The sequence below is a fragment of the Pongo pygmaeus genome, chromosome 6 (genome assembly GCF_028885625.2).
Source record: "Pongo pygmaeus isolate AG05252 chromosome 6, NHGRI_mPonPyg2-v2.0_pri, whole genome shotgun sequence".
In the NCBI taxonomy this organism is placed as follows: Eukaryota; Metazoa; Chordata; class Mammalia; order Primates; family Hominidae; genus Pongo; species Pongo pygmaeus.
In genome coordinates, this window is record NC_072379.2 from 95,341,149 (window position 1) to 95,359,289 (window position 18,141).

General features: G+C 31.8%; 1 protein-coding gene across 1 annotated transcript in view; it reads left to right on the forward strand.

The window, feature by feature from the left end:
• PCLO (piccolo presynaptic cytomatrix protein) overlaps positions 1 to 10,311 on the forward strand; it is a 403,634-nt gene extending 393,323 nt beyond the window's left edge. The window contains exons 23-25 of the mRNA XM_054495632.2: positions 6,487 to 6,621; positions 7,184 to 7,329; positions 9,272 to 10,311. Coding sequence (XP_054351607.1) covers positions 6,487 to 6,621; positions 7,184 to 7,329; positions 9,272 to 9,412 — 422 coding nt within the window. The 3' untranslated portion in view covers positions 9,413 to 10,311. The remainder of the gene's footprint in view (positions 1 to 6,486; positions 6,622 to 7,183; positions 7,330 to 9,271) is intronic.
• The last annotated feature ends 7,830 nt before the right edge of the window (positions 10,312 to 18,141 follow it).

An 18,141-nucleotide genomic window follows, 5' to 3' on the forward strand; every position in this document is an offset into this window, starting at 1 on the left:
GGAAAAAAATGAACGAGTTAATTTCAATAAATATTTTAGCCATATTACGTTATTAAAAATTTTCACGAAGTTTAAGGGACAAAATTTAAAATATTGAGGTTGAATAATTATACATTTAAATACTTTTTTTTTTTTTTGAGACAGAGTCTCACTCTGTCACCCAAGCTGGAGTGCAGTGGCATGATCCTGGCTCCCCACAACCTCTGCCTCCCAGGTTCAGGCGATTCTCATGCCTCAGTCTCCTGAGGAGCTGGGATTACAGGCTCGCGCCACCATGCCCGGCTAATTTTTGTATTTTTAGTAAAGACGGGTTTTTGCCATGTTGGCCAGGCTGGTCTCGAACTCCTGTCCTCAAATGATCCATCCACTTGTGCCTCCCAAAGTGCTGGGATTACAGGTGTGAGCCACTGTCCCCAGCCTAATACTATATTTTAATTTTAAATTTTATCAATTGATTCTCTGTTTTAAAATGTAAGTAAATTAGTTCTCTTCCACTTTCTTATTTTATTAATTGTCTGGATTTCATCTTCAAGTCCTCCCTCCCTCCCTGTCTCTTTCTCCCTTCCCTCCCTCCCTCCTTTTTTCCTTTATTTCCTTCTTTCTTTCACTCAATCATTGCTGTATACTCTGCCATAGTCTTATATATTTCAGAATGACTTTCTTTTATACATCAATATATCTTTCAGAGAGCTTATTTCTTTTTCTCCTGAATCCTTTTAAGAATGATTCCTATATTCTTGAAGTATAATAGTAAATGGGATATATCAGTGTATCAACTTATCAATATTTCCAGGAATATAGGATGCTCTTTTGGTCCACAGATTTGTTCTTCTGTTATTTGGGAGAAATAATCTGATATTTTTAAATAGATATTATTTTCTATTCTGTTGAATTTACTTTTTCTGAGAAACAATTATATGTATCATAGTTTTCTTCTCTATACCTCAATCCTTGTTCTCTACCTTTATTCTCTAGATTCTCTATATTATCTTAATTCTTTCTTTCCGCCATGTCAATAATCTTTATTTCTATCTTATCTCATTTTTTTCCATGATGTTTCTACTTCACTAATAGTTTTAAAATGTGATTATTAGTGTCCTTAGATCTGGCGTCTCCATTTTCACCTCGTATATTATTTTGTCATCTCATTTTTAACCATGACTTTTTAACCATGACTTCTACATCCTCCATTCCTTCCTCTTCTCCTCTCTGTTCTTAAGTTGTAGATTTGTGCCACATTATGGGATAAATATCTTCTCTAGAGTAGGATTAATTTTTATTCTTTTAATACAACCAAAGAAGCATAAGTTTCAGGACACCAGGAGACCTGAAGGCTGGTCAAAGCATTTTTCTAATGCCATTTCACTCTTTATCCAAACCAAATTATAAAACATCATCACATGTCCTCTGTGTGTGTGATGGTTTTTTGTTGTTTGTTTGTTTGTTTGTTTGTTTTGTTCAAAGGCTCAAGCAGATCTGGAGCTGCTGCCCAACCTGCAAACATGGAGGATTTTGCCTCCATCCATGTATTTGCTTCAAAAGACAAAAGCATTACAAACCTATAAAAGGTCAGATATAAGAGATAGCAATGGACCCACAATTAATGCAACCACCTGCTTTGAGATAACCTCAGCAAGCACGTCCTTTTTTCCTTTAGTAGCAAAGAACAAGCTGGTTCAATCTTTGAACAGAGAGAAACTTACAAAAAAAATTTCACAAGTATCACACTGTGAAGCCTGTGAAGTTAAGCATTCCAAGAAAGAAACAAGCAATGTGATGACTTGAGAACTTCAATTAGCAAGTTTTTAATTCCACTTTTCTCCCCAAGTGAGAAGGCGAAAAACAACAAATTTCACATATGCGGTGTGTTGAGGTTTTAGGCCTATAATGGAAGTGACCTATAAAAGTGAATTTCTCCCAGATAAAATTTGTCTTGCTATTCTATTTCATCATGATCGTTAGGGTCATCAGTTCTATTCACAACTACTATTGACTCCAAATAGCAAGAGAGATTTTCTGTCCAGAGACTATAGCCTATTCCTTGCTTTGTTGGTACTGATTAACACTTTCCTACATTTTACTTTTCTTTCTTCCCCCCAACTTCTCTAGATATTGAAGAAGGGAGATCTTAAGATCTGTCTCATTTTCTCATTTTTATTTTAGAGATCCTTTATTTTCCTGTGAAGGTCCTTTTATAAAAAGGTAGATTTTTAATGGACTTGTTTATGATTATTTAAAATGGTTAAGTAACCAGAACTAAATTTGCCCTCGCAAATTCAAAGAAACGTATAAGGTGAGATTTGTAGTTTCCCATCTGTCAAGAATGTATAAACAAAATGTGAGCCAATTAGTATTAGGGTATATTCATGACACCAGACATTTTATACCAAATCATTGAGAGGAGAGTAGTGTTGCAGTTAAGAGAACACATGTCATTTCTAAATAGTAATGTTGAGAAGCCACATGACATTGACTAAATTCACTATTAGTTTTTCTATTTTGTTGGTGGGTTTTTTTCAAAGTACCAGAATTTTGATTTATTAATTTTATCTACTTTTTTTCCATTCTCTACTTTATTAATTTAAGTGGACATCTTTATTATTTCCTTCCTTGTACTTTTGTTTTACTTTGTTGTTCCTTTCTAGATTTTGAGTTGGAATTTAAACCAATTGTATTTTTTATTTTTTTATTGATAGCAGATAGAAGAATATGTGTATTTTCTCATCATTACTTGAAATGATATAGGAGTTTAAAGCTATTTATTTTCATGTGATCATTTCTTTAACTTACAGATTCTGATATATAGTGTTTTATTATCGTTATTTTTCAGAACTTCTGTATTTTTTCATATCTTTTCCCATTCACCCAAAAGTTGGTTAGTTGAAAGCCATTGAGTGTATTATCACATAATTTGATAATAGCTTCATTTTATAGAACTCACTAATGTCTTCTTTGTAACTCAATATATGATCAATTTTTGAATATGTTCCATAGATGATTAAGAAAAAGATATGTTCATTATTATCAGGGTATAGTGTTTGATATATATCCATGAGATCTACTTTATTGATTATAGTGTCTCAATATTTTATCTAGTTTTTCAGTTCACTTGCCTTGTCTTATACTGTTAATATTGCATTATTATCATCTTTACTCCCCTTAAATCCTCTACATCCATGCATCTTACTTTGTAGTTTCAACTTTACATAAGTGGTACATGGATACTGATAATTGTTGTGTCTTCATTATGATTTATGGATTTCTAGTTTCATACAGTGTCTTTCTCTGCCTTGTTTGCTGCATTTTGGCCTGAATTCTGTTTTATCTGATAATATCTGAACCTCTGCACTCTTATTGATTCCATATGCCTGACATACTTGCCAATCTCTGTATTTTTTACTATTTGGAATAAAACTAGATTTTAGTTGTATTTCTTGTACATAGTATAGAACTAGGCTTTGCTTTGTGAGCCAATCTGAAAAAATTTTTAAAATAGGCTAGCTAAAACTTACTCATGTTTAGTGATATAATAGATATGCTTGATCTCAACTCTGCATTTTATTTTATAATCATTGTATATATTATGTCATATTGATGATATTTCTCCACTTGGCCTCTGGGTTTTTTAATTTTCTTTTGGAATTAAGAAAGCTTTGTATCATTGTTCTAAAGTTTTTCCTTTTATTTATAGTTTTTATAACGTCTAACTCCTGTTCCTCTTACATGACCATTGACTACCTGGTTTGTTAGTTTTAAATGACATCCTTTGTTACCTATTACCTATACAAAAATCAATAATCCCATTCTGCTTTCCTCTTTCTCTCTCCCTTCTTTATTCATTAATTTTTAGTTTCATACTTTATACTTTGTTAGAAATATAACATTTCCATACTATTCTTCCACCAACCTATGTACTGATCAATCTTAGTTTTACAGTTAATTATATTGAATAATTACCATCAGTCCCTTTGCTGATGTTTCTCTGGTTGCTTCTTTGATTTGATGAAATGCATCTTATATATTTCTCAGAGAGTCAAACTTTGTGAAGTATTCCCTGAGTTCTTTCATGCTTAAAATTATAGGCTTGATACTTGAAAGACAGGTTAGCTGGATATAAAATCTTTGACTTATGCTTAGAGTTTCTTGAAAGTAAACATCTCTCTACTATGAACTATCTCTAATCATTGGCTCATGAATTATTTAACTCTGGAATATTTGTATTTTAGTTTATAAAACATATAGAAGATAATTTTGTCAATTTTTGGACTACAGTATTAGTTTTTTGACAGAGGAAGAGAGCGAGGAGAGATATGTTACAGATATTTTTCCACATGTAAGGGTATATCTGGACTTACAAATTTTAAGTTAATTTCATCAAACAGTTGCTTAATCCAGAAAAGAATACATCTATCAATTATATCCCCAAAATGTGACAAAATTAAATGAAAATGATCAAATAACTACAGCCTAATATTTTTACAACTTTACTCACAGTGTTTTGTTATTTCATTTTCTTTCAAAAGTTACTCAACTATACTCTATAACAGTGGTTCTCGAAATGTGGTTCACAGACCTCCACGGTTCCGTGAGATTTTTAAGTTCATAAAGTCAAAATTATTTTCAAAGTATACTGAAATTACTTACCTTTTTCACTTGGTTGACATTTATATTGGTAGTGCAAAGTAATAGTACATGAAAGTGCTAGGGACTTATTTCCAATTAAGGCAGTGGCAAGAAACTATGCTAATAGACTATTTATTTACCAACTTGTTCTTACAGGGAAAAAAATGCCAGTTTCACTTTAACGGTATCCTCAATGAATCAGTTCAACTGTTTAAAAATCTAAATCCTTCATTGCATTTCTTTCTAATATTCATGTGACTAAATAGGAAAAATTCTTAAAGTGCTTATGCCACATACCAAAATACAATGGTTGACTTAAGAAGTCTGAGGCTGCAGTGAGCCATGATCAGGCCACTACACTTCAGCCTGAGCAACAGAGTGAGACCCTATCTCTAAAAGGAAAAAAAGAGGTGAGGTGCAGTAGGGCTCATGCCTGTAATTCCAGCACTTTGTAAGGCCAAGTCAGGAGGATTGCTTAAGGCCATGAGTTTGAGACCAGCCTAGGCAACATAGCAAGACTCCATCTCTACAGAAGGAAGGAGAAAGAAAGAAAGGAAAGAGAGAGAAAGAAAGAGAATGCAGTTGTCCTCTATTAAGCCATGCACTAATGAAATTTGAAAAAATATAAAACAGTACCTCTATTATTTTTTTATTTTGGAAAATATGATTATGTTCATTAAAACATTTTCATTAAAGCAGTTATTGTCATTTAATTTGATTAATAAATATTTTTAAATATCTACTTTTGAATTTTAATTAAAAATTAGAAATTTTATATTTCTAATATTGGTAGTTATCCACATAAACAAAGATTCTTTGAAGACCCTCAATTTTTTTGAGCGTAAAGAATTCCTGAGATCAAAATGTTTGAGAATAAATTATCTACAGCCACCATGTTTAAAGACCTTTAATGGATTCCTATAGATCTAAACAGAAAAATCAAATTCTTAACATGGCTTCAATTTACAATATGTTACAATCACATACGCATTTATTTCTCATGTTTCCTTTTGGGAACACACTGTTCCTTCTCTCTGGAATGTCTTTCCTAATACGTCTCACCTAATTAACTCTCATCCTTCTGGTTTCAGCTTAAGCAGCACCTCCCTAGACATCTGCTCCTTTGTTTAAGCCTCCATTGAAATCATGCTTCTATACTTCAAAACTTTTCCTCTTTTTATAATTATATATTTATTGATGGAAATATTTGATTAATGGTTTTCTTCCCAATAGGTAGAAAAAGCATGAAACCAATAAGCACGCACGTTTTGGCTTATCATTATATTCACTCTTCCTAGCAGAGTGCTTAGCACAGAGTAGGGTGGGAAATAAAATAGTTGTTGGAGAATGAATAAGTGAATTAATACGTGAATTGAGATAGAGTCATATCTCTTGATAGAGTCATATCTATGTGAATTGATACAGTCATATCTATTACTTCTTTTGCCCTAAAGGTCTACAGTTGAGTAAAATTTATCTACATGCATTTCTCCATACCTCCCTTGTTACTAAGCTATCATTATGTTTAACATACTTTGGTGTAAGCATCTGTGTATTTGTCAGTCTACCCATAAGATTGTTCACCCTTTACAGGCTTTAAGGCCATGGACTGTATTTTATTCATATCTGAATAAATGAATCTGTGATAAATTTTGTGTATTTTATTCATCTGTGAATAAATTTATTCATCTGTGAATAAATATACAGATGAATAAAATACAGTCATAAGATATTTAGCACTTAGGATGTCATAAGATATTTAGCACTTGATAAACAGTAAATGAATGCATGAATGAATTATTGAACTAAACATTTCATATATGGCATTACATACTTCTTTACATTTGTATTAAATTCTCCTAGCTAAAACTCAGGTAATGGGAGAAATCAAGATTGCATTGAAGAAGGAAATGAAGACAGATGGTGAACAACTAATAGTTGAAATTCTCCAATGCAGAAATATTACATACAAATTTAAGTCTCCTGATCATCTACCAGGTATCTAATTTTATTATAATCATCAATATATCTAGAATTTTGTAGGGATGTGTCTTACATATTCTGAAAAATGTTAACTAAAATTTGAACTGTACACCAAATATGTCAGAAAAAATAACTGATTAACATATGTAACAAGTTGTTTTCTTTCAGTTTTTAGCTAGATATTTTAACATATACATTACAGTGTTATATTCATTAGACAACAGAAGGACAATTTTAAATTGTTAAGAAAATAGATATATCAGTTAGGTGTGGTCGCTCCTGCCTGTAATCCCACTATGTAGAAGACTGAAGGAGAAAGATCACTTGAGCCCAGGAGTTTGAAGTTAAGTGAGTTAAGTGGCCACTGCATTCCAGACTGGTGATAGAGTAAGACCCTGTCTCAAAAAATAAATAAATAAACAAATCTTTTAATCATTTTATGTTGTTTGAAACAAATTGTTTACAATCTGCTGGCTTTGTGCAAAATGTAACAAGAACTCTCAGTATACAGTTATAATTCTTTCAATAGAAATTTATATGATTGATGGAATTTAATGGACTGAATTCTTATTTTCAGATTTATATGTGAAAATATATGTGATGAATATTTCTACCCAAAAAAAGGTAATCAAGAAAAAAACAAGAGTATGCAGACATGACCGAGAGCCTTCATTCAACGAAACTTTTCGATTCAGTCTAAGTCCTGCAGGACATTCTCTTCAGGTAACTCTGTATTATGTAGTTGATATTCAAAACTTCTCATTAATATCGTATTTATTTTTATTCCATTATTCAATATTTATATATTGATCATACACTATATGACATTTGAGAAGTTAATTAATTTTTAGCAGTATCTCCCCAGGAATCTTTTAGAATTCCACAGCCCACTCACCCCATCCAATCAGCTGCCAAGCCTTCTCTACCCTGTCTGCAGAGTTTATTTTACATAGATTCCTCTTATTCCCATGCTCACTGCCACTAAACCTTTTTGGGCCCCCATCTTTGTTATTCAAATCATTTCATCTGTTTACCTGGACTATTGTCATTTATGTCTTATCCCTTTTGTTCATTTCATCACAGCACTGCCAGAGTTACCTTTTAAAACCCTAGTTAGTTTACATTAAACTTGTTAGTCTACATTAAAGCTCTTCAATTACTCACCATTATCTTGAATCAGTCAGAGTCCTCCAAAGTGAGTTTTAATTGTATTGACTTAGTCTCAGCTCCTTGGATACTTTTTCACTCACTTAATACTCCAGTCACCACAGACTGTTTTCAAGTCATGTTAAGCCTCCAATCCTTTGCTCATATTTTTTCTCCCTTTCAAAGCTCCCTTTTCCAACTCTCGCCATCTATCACAATACTCCACATCTTTCATCTCCTTACTGATGACCCTGGGTATAATTCATCATACCTTATACACAAAACATTTTGCTTCTGTTATTAGGCTATCAATCCCAGTCTGTCTTGTAACAACAATACCTGTACTTACCTGTCACTGCTTCTATGCTATCAGTTTCTCCAGGCCAAGGCCTAATTTTCATTGCCTACAGCCTGCACAATGCTTTGCACATAGTATGTCTTCAGTAGATATAGAGACAAGGAATGAAAGTAGAAATGGGGGAATGAGAAAAGAGAAAAAAATGTAGGAAGAGACCATGGTACAGGAAATTAAAGGTTTGAATTAGAGACAAAGATAAAAGATATTACAAAGCAAAAATGTATTGAGAAGATTAACTGATATTAGACTGGAAAGGAGTAAAAAATGAAATGACACTCTGAAGTCTGTGTCAACAAATATATTATCTCACAGAGATTATGTAGTCAGGGGATTTGGAATAGAGAAAGACCAAGAGTTTGTCTGAAATGAATTTGATAAGGCAGAGATTCGAGTGAAAATACACAATGTCACTTGAAATCCCTGAACCAGAAACCAGAAGAGATAGTCATATCTGGAAGTACAAATTTTGAAGTCAGAAGCATAAAAGTTAAGTTTTAGCCAGGAATAAGGGTAAATTATATAACCGAAGGAGATTCTGAAGAGAAAAAGATAATAAAATTATGAGGATTAATAGCTCCACTGAATGCTCTCTACCTTTCCTTCAACTCATCTTTAAAATGAAAAAAAAAAATTCTTTAGTTTGAGACCCTTGTGATAAGTTCTGCATATGACTTCAGAAAACAGCTTGGAAGTACATACTATAGTAAAATCACCAGAAAATTTAATACTAAATAAAAGCAATGCTCTGTGAAGTTATATTTATTTATTCAGAATTCAGATAATCTTTTATTTGATTTGGCTTTTCGTAAACTAGTAAAAAATTATTTGCCAAAGTTATTTTGTGAAACTTTCCATCAGTTTAAGCATAAACTTAGAATTAGCTGTTATACATTTCTTACCTCGTATTCTTACATTCTTCAGAATGTGTCTTTTCCTTTGCAGAATAATACAAATGTTGATGTCGATTAATTTATATTACATGCAAATCTTTTGAGAACACCTTGATTATCAGTTCTCCTGCAAGTATGTCTGCTACTTCTACTCAGTGTCACCCTCTTTTGTGCTATTTCTTTGATGATTAAATGTCCTTAAAAGAGGTTGAAAACTATACACATATATGTGTATAAATTAAATATGTTTATTTTTGACTATTTTTTCTAGATTTTACTTTTCTCCAATGGAGGGAAGTTTATGAAAAAGACCTTGATTGGTGAAGCCTGTATCTGGCTTGACAAAGTGGATCTCAGAAAAAGAATAGTCAACTGGCACAAACTTTTGGTCAGTCCTACTCAAACACATTGAAGAAACATGTCTTCTCAGGGTATAGAAACTGCTCTAAATAGCCTCACATCAAGACTATAGTTGAATACTATTGTACAAAGCTAAGTTTTGAGAGGCAAACATAAGAGTGGGAACAACAGGAAAAACATACTTAACACCTTGTACATTTATTGTTGTGGATCACACAAAGATATTCAATTGAAAAAGTTCACATACTGAAAACAAAAAGAATGGAGTTCTGAGACCTTGAATTTCCCATGACTGTGAAGAGAAACTGTGAAACAAATTTTGATTACTTAAGACAAAAATCTTTGAGCAGAGTTGAGCTATAGCTTAACACAGAGGCTCAAAGATTAATGTGGTTTTCATGCAGCACAAAGGTAATTCTTTATGCAAAGAAGCCTTGGTTGAAAGGAAAGAACTGATGTAACAAATCTCAGTTTTCAAAACTTCAAAAATCTTCCTTCATCGTCTTCAATTCGGACAACTTGCTGCTTTCAGATTCTGACATAAGATATACCTACAATATGTTTCCAGGGCTGGAAGTGAGGTGGCTGTGTTCTTAGGGAAAATGGAAGAGGAGATATAGAAATTGTGACTTTTAGGCCATATTTTACCAGTTTTCTCTGTGTCTAAATGTAACAAGGGTATACAGCACTGACTTTGGAATCCATGTGGTAAAAGCACATTTGTTTGTGTATAGTTTGAAATAATGTAGAGTTGAAGATAATACTAGGTAGAAATAAAATTGAATTTATCTAGAAATAAAACTATGACTGGCTAACAAAGAAGAATGTTGCCCCATAGAATATTGGAATTTTGGTTGAAACCATCAAAATCTTCATAATTTACCATTAAGCCAAGACATCTTCAGTCTATTTACCAAAGGACCTAGAGTAAACTGATATGTTCTAGGAAGCATGATACTCTTTGTGAAACTGGAAATAAATGTATTATCCTGCACATTTCCTTTCTCTTGAGTGATGCATTGGCAGAGAAAGAAAATTCTTTCTCTGGCAAACAAACCGTATTACTCTTGTGACATTGATTAATTAAATGGATCCTCATTTCATAATATTTTATGCTTTTTTTCCTTAATGACAATTCATTTACTGATTGTATCATGAAAACATGACACTAAACTCGAGTTCTCTCTAGTGCTCTATTTTCTTACTTTAGTGACAGTATCACAGTGATCAAGTTCATCAATGTTGGGAAAATATGTGAAAAGTCAACATTTACCTGAGGTTAAAATATACTTTGAGGTTTTTTAATAATAATGAATAAAACAACTAATGTCCAAGTCTTAAAATGAAGCACCCTCTTCTCTATCAGCATTATTAATTAAGGAAGTAACGTAAAGTTGTGGAAAACACACTCAGCAGGGAATAAGACCCTGTCTTCTAGTCTTAGTTCTGCCACTGACTGTGTCACCTTGCACATGTCACTTACACTCACTTTTAAAAATAATTATATATTCTTAACCTTCCAAATGAGATGTTGTGATGATAAATCAATGATCTATGAAAGATGAAAGCACATTTCCAAATATAGTTTTATACACAGAAGTGAGGAATAATTATTACATAGCTTTTTAATTCTCAAATTTTATATGTGAAAAACATCATCTAAACCAATGGCAAGGATTGACATGGATAAAAGCAGTAAATTAGCTACAAAACTTATTTTTTATTTAAAATATAAACTTTAACCTGAATAAAGGTGAAGAATTACATGAAAATGCAAATTTTGTTAACCTAAATTAAATGAATAATGCTGGTCTTACCCTATTCCTATACTCTACCCAAAATAAATAAATCAAATTGCTTCTCAGAGCATTCTGAGCTTAAAACCTGCTGCTTTATTTAAGGGTGAAGTGTTAGTGGAATTAGAGAAAACCATCTCTAGATATTGGTTGGATATTGAATTTTCTCATTTTTAAAGAAAAAATGCTCTAAATTTGAGAGGAATGTAAAGCACTAAAAATAAGAGAATTTCTAATATATCATATATATATATATGACTTCAGAATACAAATTCACTCTTCCCCAAACTGAGAAAGATAACCATAACTTTTCTTCCCTCTATTTTTTAATCCCCCTCCACTGACAATACAATGTCATTTACCATTGACATTGCTCAAAAATGAGCATGGGAGAGTGGAATCATCAAAGACATTATATTGCTAGTATTTTATTTTTAGAAACTATTAGATCTGCTGATGGTTGCCGTGGATATTTCCAGCAGAAGCTAGCACTTGAAGAAGCCTATAATCATCACTCATAATTGGGGAAGAAAAGGTCCAAGAAGATCTCCTTCTGACATAAAAAGGCTCTGATATTTGCCCTTAAAAGAAAACCCTGATTCATCTCTGATCCTCTTTTGCAGCCACTCATATCCATAGGTATGCATGAGAGTTTGTATGACCAGTTAGCTTTCTTCATTCCAATTGCAATTTCTTTTAGAATAATATAAATAGAGGGATCACCAAAACAAAGATTATCTCTTTGGTAGCTATTTAACCTGAAAGCGTAGGAGTCTTTCCATTATAGAAGCCCCTCCGTTCCAAGGAACTATCGATGGGGCTAGGTCAATCAGCAGAGTTGACAACAGGGCTTCTTTTTGTGCACCAGCATTCCCCTTCAGAGAGCATAAGATCCTGCCAGTGTGCCAAGTTTGCAGCTGACCAAACTTCTAGGTCGTACTGGAATTATTCTATGCAACACTGATCCTTACATGAATGCGTTTCTTCTGAATGATGTCGACTACCCTTCTTACAACAAAACTGTTTCTTTTTTATTGCAAATAGGGCTCTTGGTGTTTTTTACTTTTTTGTACATATCACAGTACATGGTTTTTCACTCTTTAGTTTATTTCATTTTATTGGAATTAACTTTTTTTTATTCTAATACTGACAGAGTTTGTAATCTCTATATAACACGTAATTACTCCAATGACAGCACTTTTACCTTGAAGAGCATCTCAATTTTTCCCACAATTTCATTGAGTCATCAGAGACTGATGTTGCTTCTTGGTTTAAAATTTGGTCCTAAAGAAACTTTCGGCTGTAGAAACAAAAGCACAGAGTGAATTTTTACAAAAGACAGGGAATATAGAATAGTCATTACAGACACAAATAACCCTAGTAGCAAGAAGTTGGTGTTTTCCCTGTTTTTACTTAAGATTAAGAAGATTTTTGGTGACTTTGAACTCTTTGTTTAGATTTCAGTTTAAAATATCAGGACTAAGGGGCATCAATTGTCTTTACTCTTTAATATTGCCCATATTTTAATAAATTACACTAATTAAATGCATATTTTCAGCATACCAGTGGAATTAATTTTGTGGATCACACACATTTAAATAGTCATATTGTGGGAATATTATAGCTGGTAACCAGCTGATATTGATTCTTGTTATAGGAATGACTGTAATGATAGTGGTGGTAGCAGTAGTGATATTAGCGGTGGTGGTGATGTGAAGTAAAATAAAAGTATATATTATATTGTGCCCAATTTATTAGAAATTATTTGATCAATGCTTCATTTCATTAAAATATCATAAAGATGTTTATAGTATTTTTTTACTTTATTATTTAAATCATAACTAACGATATTTTTAAAAACTTATTTTCATTGCTACAATGTCAAATATTCCAAAATCGGCCAACTACAGCTATATATGTGTTATGTGTGACAGAAGTGGTCTTCCTTCCCTCTTTTTGAGCTTGAAATGAAAGTGAAAGAAGACTCAATGAATAATTATGAGCTATTTATTTAATAATTACTTGCCTTGGGTGTAATACAGTAATGAATGAGTGAAACAAATATTCTCATTGAATATGATACAATGCTGTTTTCTGTATGTTTCATGTTCTATTATTAAAGGTATCCATTAAGCCAAAATTATTTAATCAAATTCTTTACCTGATAGGTAGATTGAGAGCATTTTCTTAATGCATTACCTTGTACATAAGTATACACTTGGTAAAGTAGACAAAGTTGAAATATTAATTTCATTTGGCATTCAGCATGTGAATATGATTATTGTTTGATTGTGTCTGTATATTTGTTCGGTGACGTGCTCAGGTGCTCCCACTACTGATTAATGTGTGTGCTAATATCCTAAAAACACATATGAGGTTTAAGAAAAAATTTTCTTGTCTGAAAACATAAACATCTTAATAAAACTGATTTTGAAATAAAAACTAAAGTACTTGAAGATATGTCTTGTTTCTAACTATATGTTGCATGCCATGTTGGTGACTTGCTAATGTGTTTTTTTGTTTGTTTGTTTTACCCAAATCCCTTCGGAAAATCTAATGGACAAATGCAAATTCTTGAACTAAGGACTGTATAAATTGACCTGAAAATACATGAGAGTTGCATTTAAAAAAAAATGCTTGTAAATCCATCTTGAGTTTTACTCTGTGTAAAAATGTCTTGGTTTTGTGATTGTATACAAGATGTATCTTGATAACCTATGTAAATTGTGCTGTATAAAGGCTGTTGCCTCAGCCTTACTAATAAATATTGAAAATATCACCTTTGACTTCTTGTGTTTATCAACTTGATAAATTCATCCTTAATATAAAGATAAAACTTTTCAGGACATCTCTGAAAATTGTATCGTAAATATATTCACTCACCCAGTTTTAAATTTGTATTTCAAATATAGCAGAGATACAGAAAACAGAATTTAAAAAATGCATAGCTTCATAAATGATTGTATGTCAGACATTCTTATAACCACCACCCAGGACAAAAAATTGAACTTTGCCAGCCATCTCATAAGTCTTCCATTCAACTCATCCCTATCATAACTCGTTCCCACCCTTCTAAATGTAACACTATTCTGATTTAATGATAATAATTTCTTGATTTATCACTCACAGAGCCCACAAAACACTAGTGTAGTTGTCTTGTTCTATTTTTAATATTTTTCTAAGCTTCTTTTAATTTATGTATTCTCCTCCCCCTCCCTTCTTTTTCAGTGAATTGCCTTTAAAAAAAAAAAAAAAAGAAAAGAAAAAAACTTGGTCTTTGCACCTGTAGGATTCCTCGCAAACTGGGTTTTGCTCATTGCTTACTACAGGGTAGTTAACGAGTTTCTCTGCCTCTGTGTTACTTGTACATTGGTATTTTTTTCAATATGCTTGGTCCAAATCATGTTCAATTTCTTTGTCACAAGTCGGTCTTGTATTCTTGGACTGGGAGGCACATTGTCTGGTGGTCTCTTACTTTGTCCTGCTTGTGGCCACTGATGCTCAATCCCTAGAATAGATTTATTAATTAATTAAATGTTGCAAAATGATAATATTATATATCCATCATTATTTCTTCTTTAAATATTTAGAAAAAGATAAACTTCTTTTTAGTCAATATTTGGTTACCCCGTGTTACAGTCTGTACAAGAAATCTAGGATAAAGGCAGAGAAAGCTGGACAATTTCCCTTTATCTGTTTACCGTATTTCAAAACAATAGATAGTTCCCTACCACCCTCCAAAAATAACCAATTCCTTTTTGTTTTTATTTTTAGTGTCATTATAAAACCAAAGATTGAAACATATTTGATATGTTTTAATTCTTTGAAGCTGTTATTCGTATTAATGCTCGGATTTACCCTTTTTGGCCAGTTAGGGCATGTCCAAGGGGGCTTACATGTTTACTATATTCTTTGATACTCTCTTGCTATAGCAAGTAAGTTATCTATCATTTTTTAACCTTAAAACAGTGTAAAAAACTAGTTGGTTTAAATTTTTATTTTTTATCATCTCTCTGCAATAATTAAATTTAGGAATGTATTGACACAGATTGATCAAATTTTATGTGATATACTTCTGGTAACCTTTTAAGGGCATTCTTAGGTGAAGTATATATTGGAGTTTTTTTTAAGATAATGCCAGATCTAAAGAGTTATAAATAGATGAATGGTTAAAAAGTTTGGCTTTTTGACTATTTATTTTCTAGGTATTAAAAGCTGAAAATGCTTCACACTACAGTCTAAAGATCTTGAAGATTGAGACAAAATAGTTATTATTAAAATATAATGATGAAACTATAATTGCAAAAATTTTGAAATCTTTCCTTCCTGTATAACCAACAACTCCAAAAAAATTGTTTTTTAATTTTGATATTTTTACTTTTTTTGTATTATCATATTTTTTATTTTATTATTTATGAAATGAAGGAAGAGTTTCATGGATTATTTACAAGAAAACCATCTTCCAAAATTTGATTATTTGAAAAGATTAATAAAATGAAAAAAATCCATGCCAATCAAAAGAAACCAAGTTACCATAATCAGATATGAGAAATGTTCATGGATGTCAAGATATCTACCCAATAACGAAAAAAACCAAACCAGCAATGTATAAAAATGATAAGAATCATGATCAAGTTAAATTATACTATTTACATAAGAGTATTTTAATATTGGGAAATGAATTAATGAAATCTACCACATTAATATGCTAAGGTATAAGAATGATAAGGTACTGTGATATATCTGATGAAATTAAAAATTCATTCATAATAAAAACATTATAGCACACTTGGAGTGGAATGGTACTCTTTAAATCTAATGAATTGTATCCATGTATAAAACTTGGTGAATGGCTTTTCTTTTGAGACCAGAAACAAAACAAGTATGCCTATTGTATCATTTCTATTTAATATTGTATCAAAGATCCCAGTCACGTATCAAGGCAAGGAAAAAATACAAATAATTGAACAAGAAGCAGAAAGGAAAATTATAATTATTTGTAGATTATATGTCTTTATGCATAGAAAATCCAAACACTCAACAATTTTCTTTAGAATATACAAGTGAATTTGTCAATTCTACTAGATGCAAATGAAATTGTTACAACATAATTTTTATTATCATCAAAGGTATGAAATGCTTAGGAATAAATTAACAAAGAGGTTCAAGACCTCTGCAAAGAATGTTGTTAAGATAATATATTAAATAAGACCTGAACGCCATGTTCATTGATTGAAAAAGTTGAATATTGTAGTGGTACTCAACTCTTCCCAAATCACAAATGCAGATATTCAATGCAACCACATTTTTTCTTGTTTCTTTTTTTTTTTTTTTTTTTTTTTTTTTTTTGAGACGAGTCTCACACTGTCGCCCAAGCTAGAATGTAGTGGTGCGATCTCGGCTCACTGCAACTTCCACCTCCCGGGTTCAAGCGATTCTCCTGCCCCAGCCTCCCAAGGAGCTAGGATTACAGGTGCACGCCACTACACCCGGCTAATTTTTGTATTTTTAGTAGAGTTGGGGTTTCACTATGTTGGTCAGGCTGGTTTCGAACTCTTGACCTCGTGATCCGCCCGCCTCAGCCTCCCAAAGTGCTGGGATTACAGGCGTGAGCCACTGCGCCCGCCCAATGCAACCATATGTTTAAATATATGTGAAATTTCACAAGAAGATTACAAATTTATGTTGATGCACAAAATGCCAAGAAATTCAAAGCATACTTGAAGAGGAAGAACAAGATTGAAAATTATTTTCTAATGATTATCAAGACTCATAAAAGTACACAAGTTACACTCTAGACAATCCTAAGGAATAAAAAAAAAGTACCAAAGTTAAAAGAGTATAGTACTGACACAGGATAGATAAATTGAACAACAGAACAAAATAGTGAGACCAGCAGACTAACACACAAATATATATAACACAGGAGGCAAAATAGATCTGCGATAAAATCATGACTTTTAATGAATAGTGTGGGTCGATTAACTGCTTGAAAAGATAAAACTGGATCTTACTTCACACAGTTAGCAAAAATAAATTGCATTTAATTTTAAAACTTCAATATGAAAGTCAAATTTATAAAACATTTGGAGGATAATATAGAAAAAATTTTATAAACTCAAGTTATAAAAAATTCTTGACAGAAAAATACTAATCAAAAGGCAAATCTGATAAATGCAACTACATAAAAATAAAGACTTCTGTTTCTCATAAATTATAAAAATATTGATAAGAAATGCCACAAAATTCAGAAAGATATTTGTTATCTAAAGCAATTTTAAAAGGACTACTGTCAAGAATACATAAATAAATCAGAGGACAAAAAAATTCAAATGATTAATAAGCGTGCATGGATGCCCAGCCTCATTAGTTTCTGGTTAATTCCAGTTTAAACGACAATGAGACATCATATGCACATTACATTGGTAAAAATATATTCTAGGGAACTCAAACGTTGGCAATGTATTAACAATTCTCATGTAAGTATAAATTGATATAAGCATAAATTGGTAGAACCATTTTTTTAAATAGCTTGAAGTTACCTTGTAAAGTTAAATGCCTTTACAAAGTAAATGCCTTATAATTGAATAATTTCATTCCTAGATACAGATATCAGAAAAATTTTTGAAAATGTGCACCAGGAGACACGTCTAAGCTTCCACTCAGATGGGTTTGGCAACTGTTATGATTGGTATGTGACCTTGCCTTACCCATCATTAAATATTTTTGATATCATCCTTGCAAGCATGTTTATATTGGTGTCATTCTTTATAGCTACAAACTCAAAACAACCCAAACATCAATAATAAAATAGGTAAATATTTTACAGTATATTAATGCAACAGAATAACATGAAACAATAAAAATGAACAAACAAGAGCTACACATGTCAATATGAATGAGTTTTATATATATGTGGACAAAAAATATAGTGTGATTGTAATAACTATGAAAATTCAGGGGATAATTATCACAAAAGAAAGGA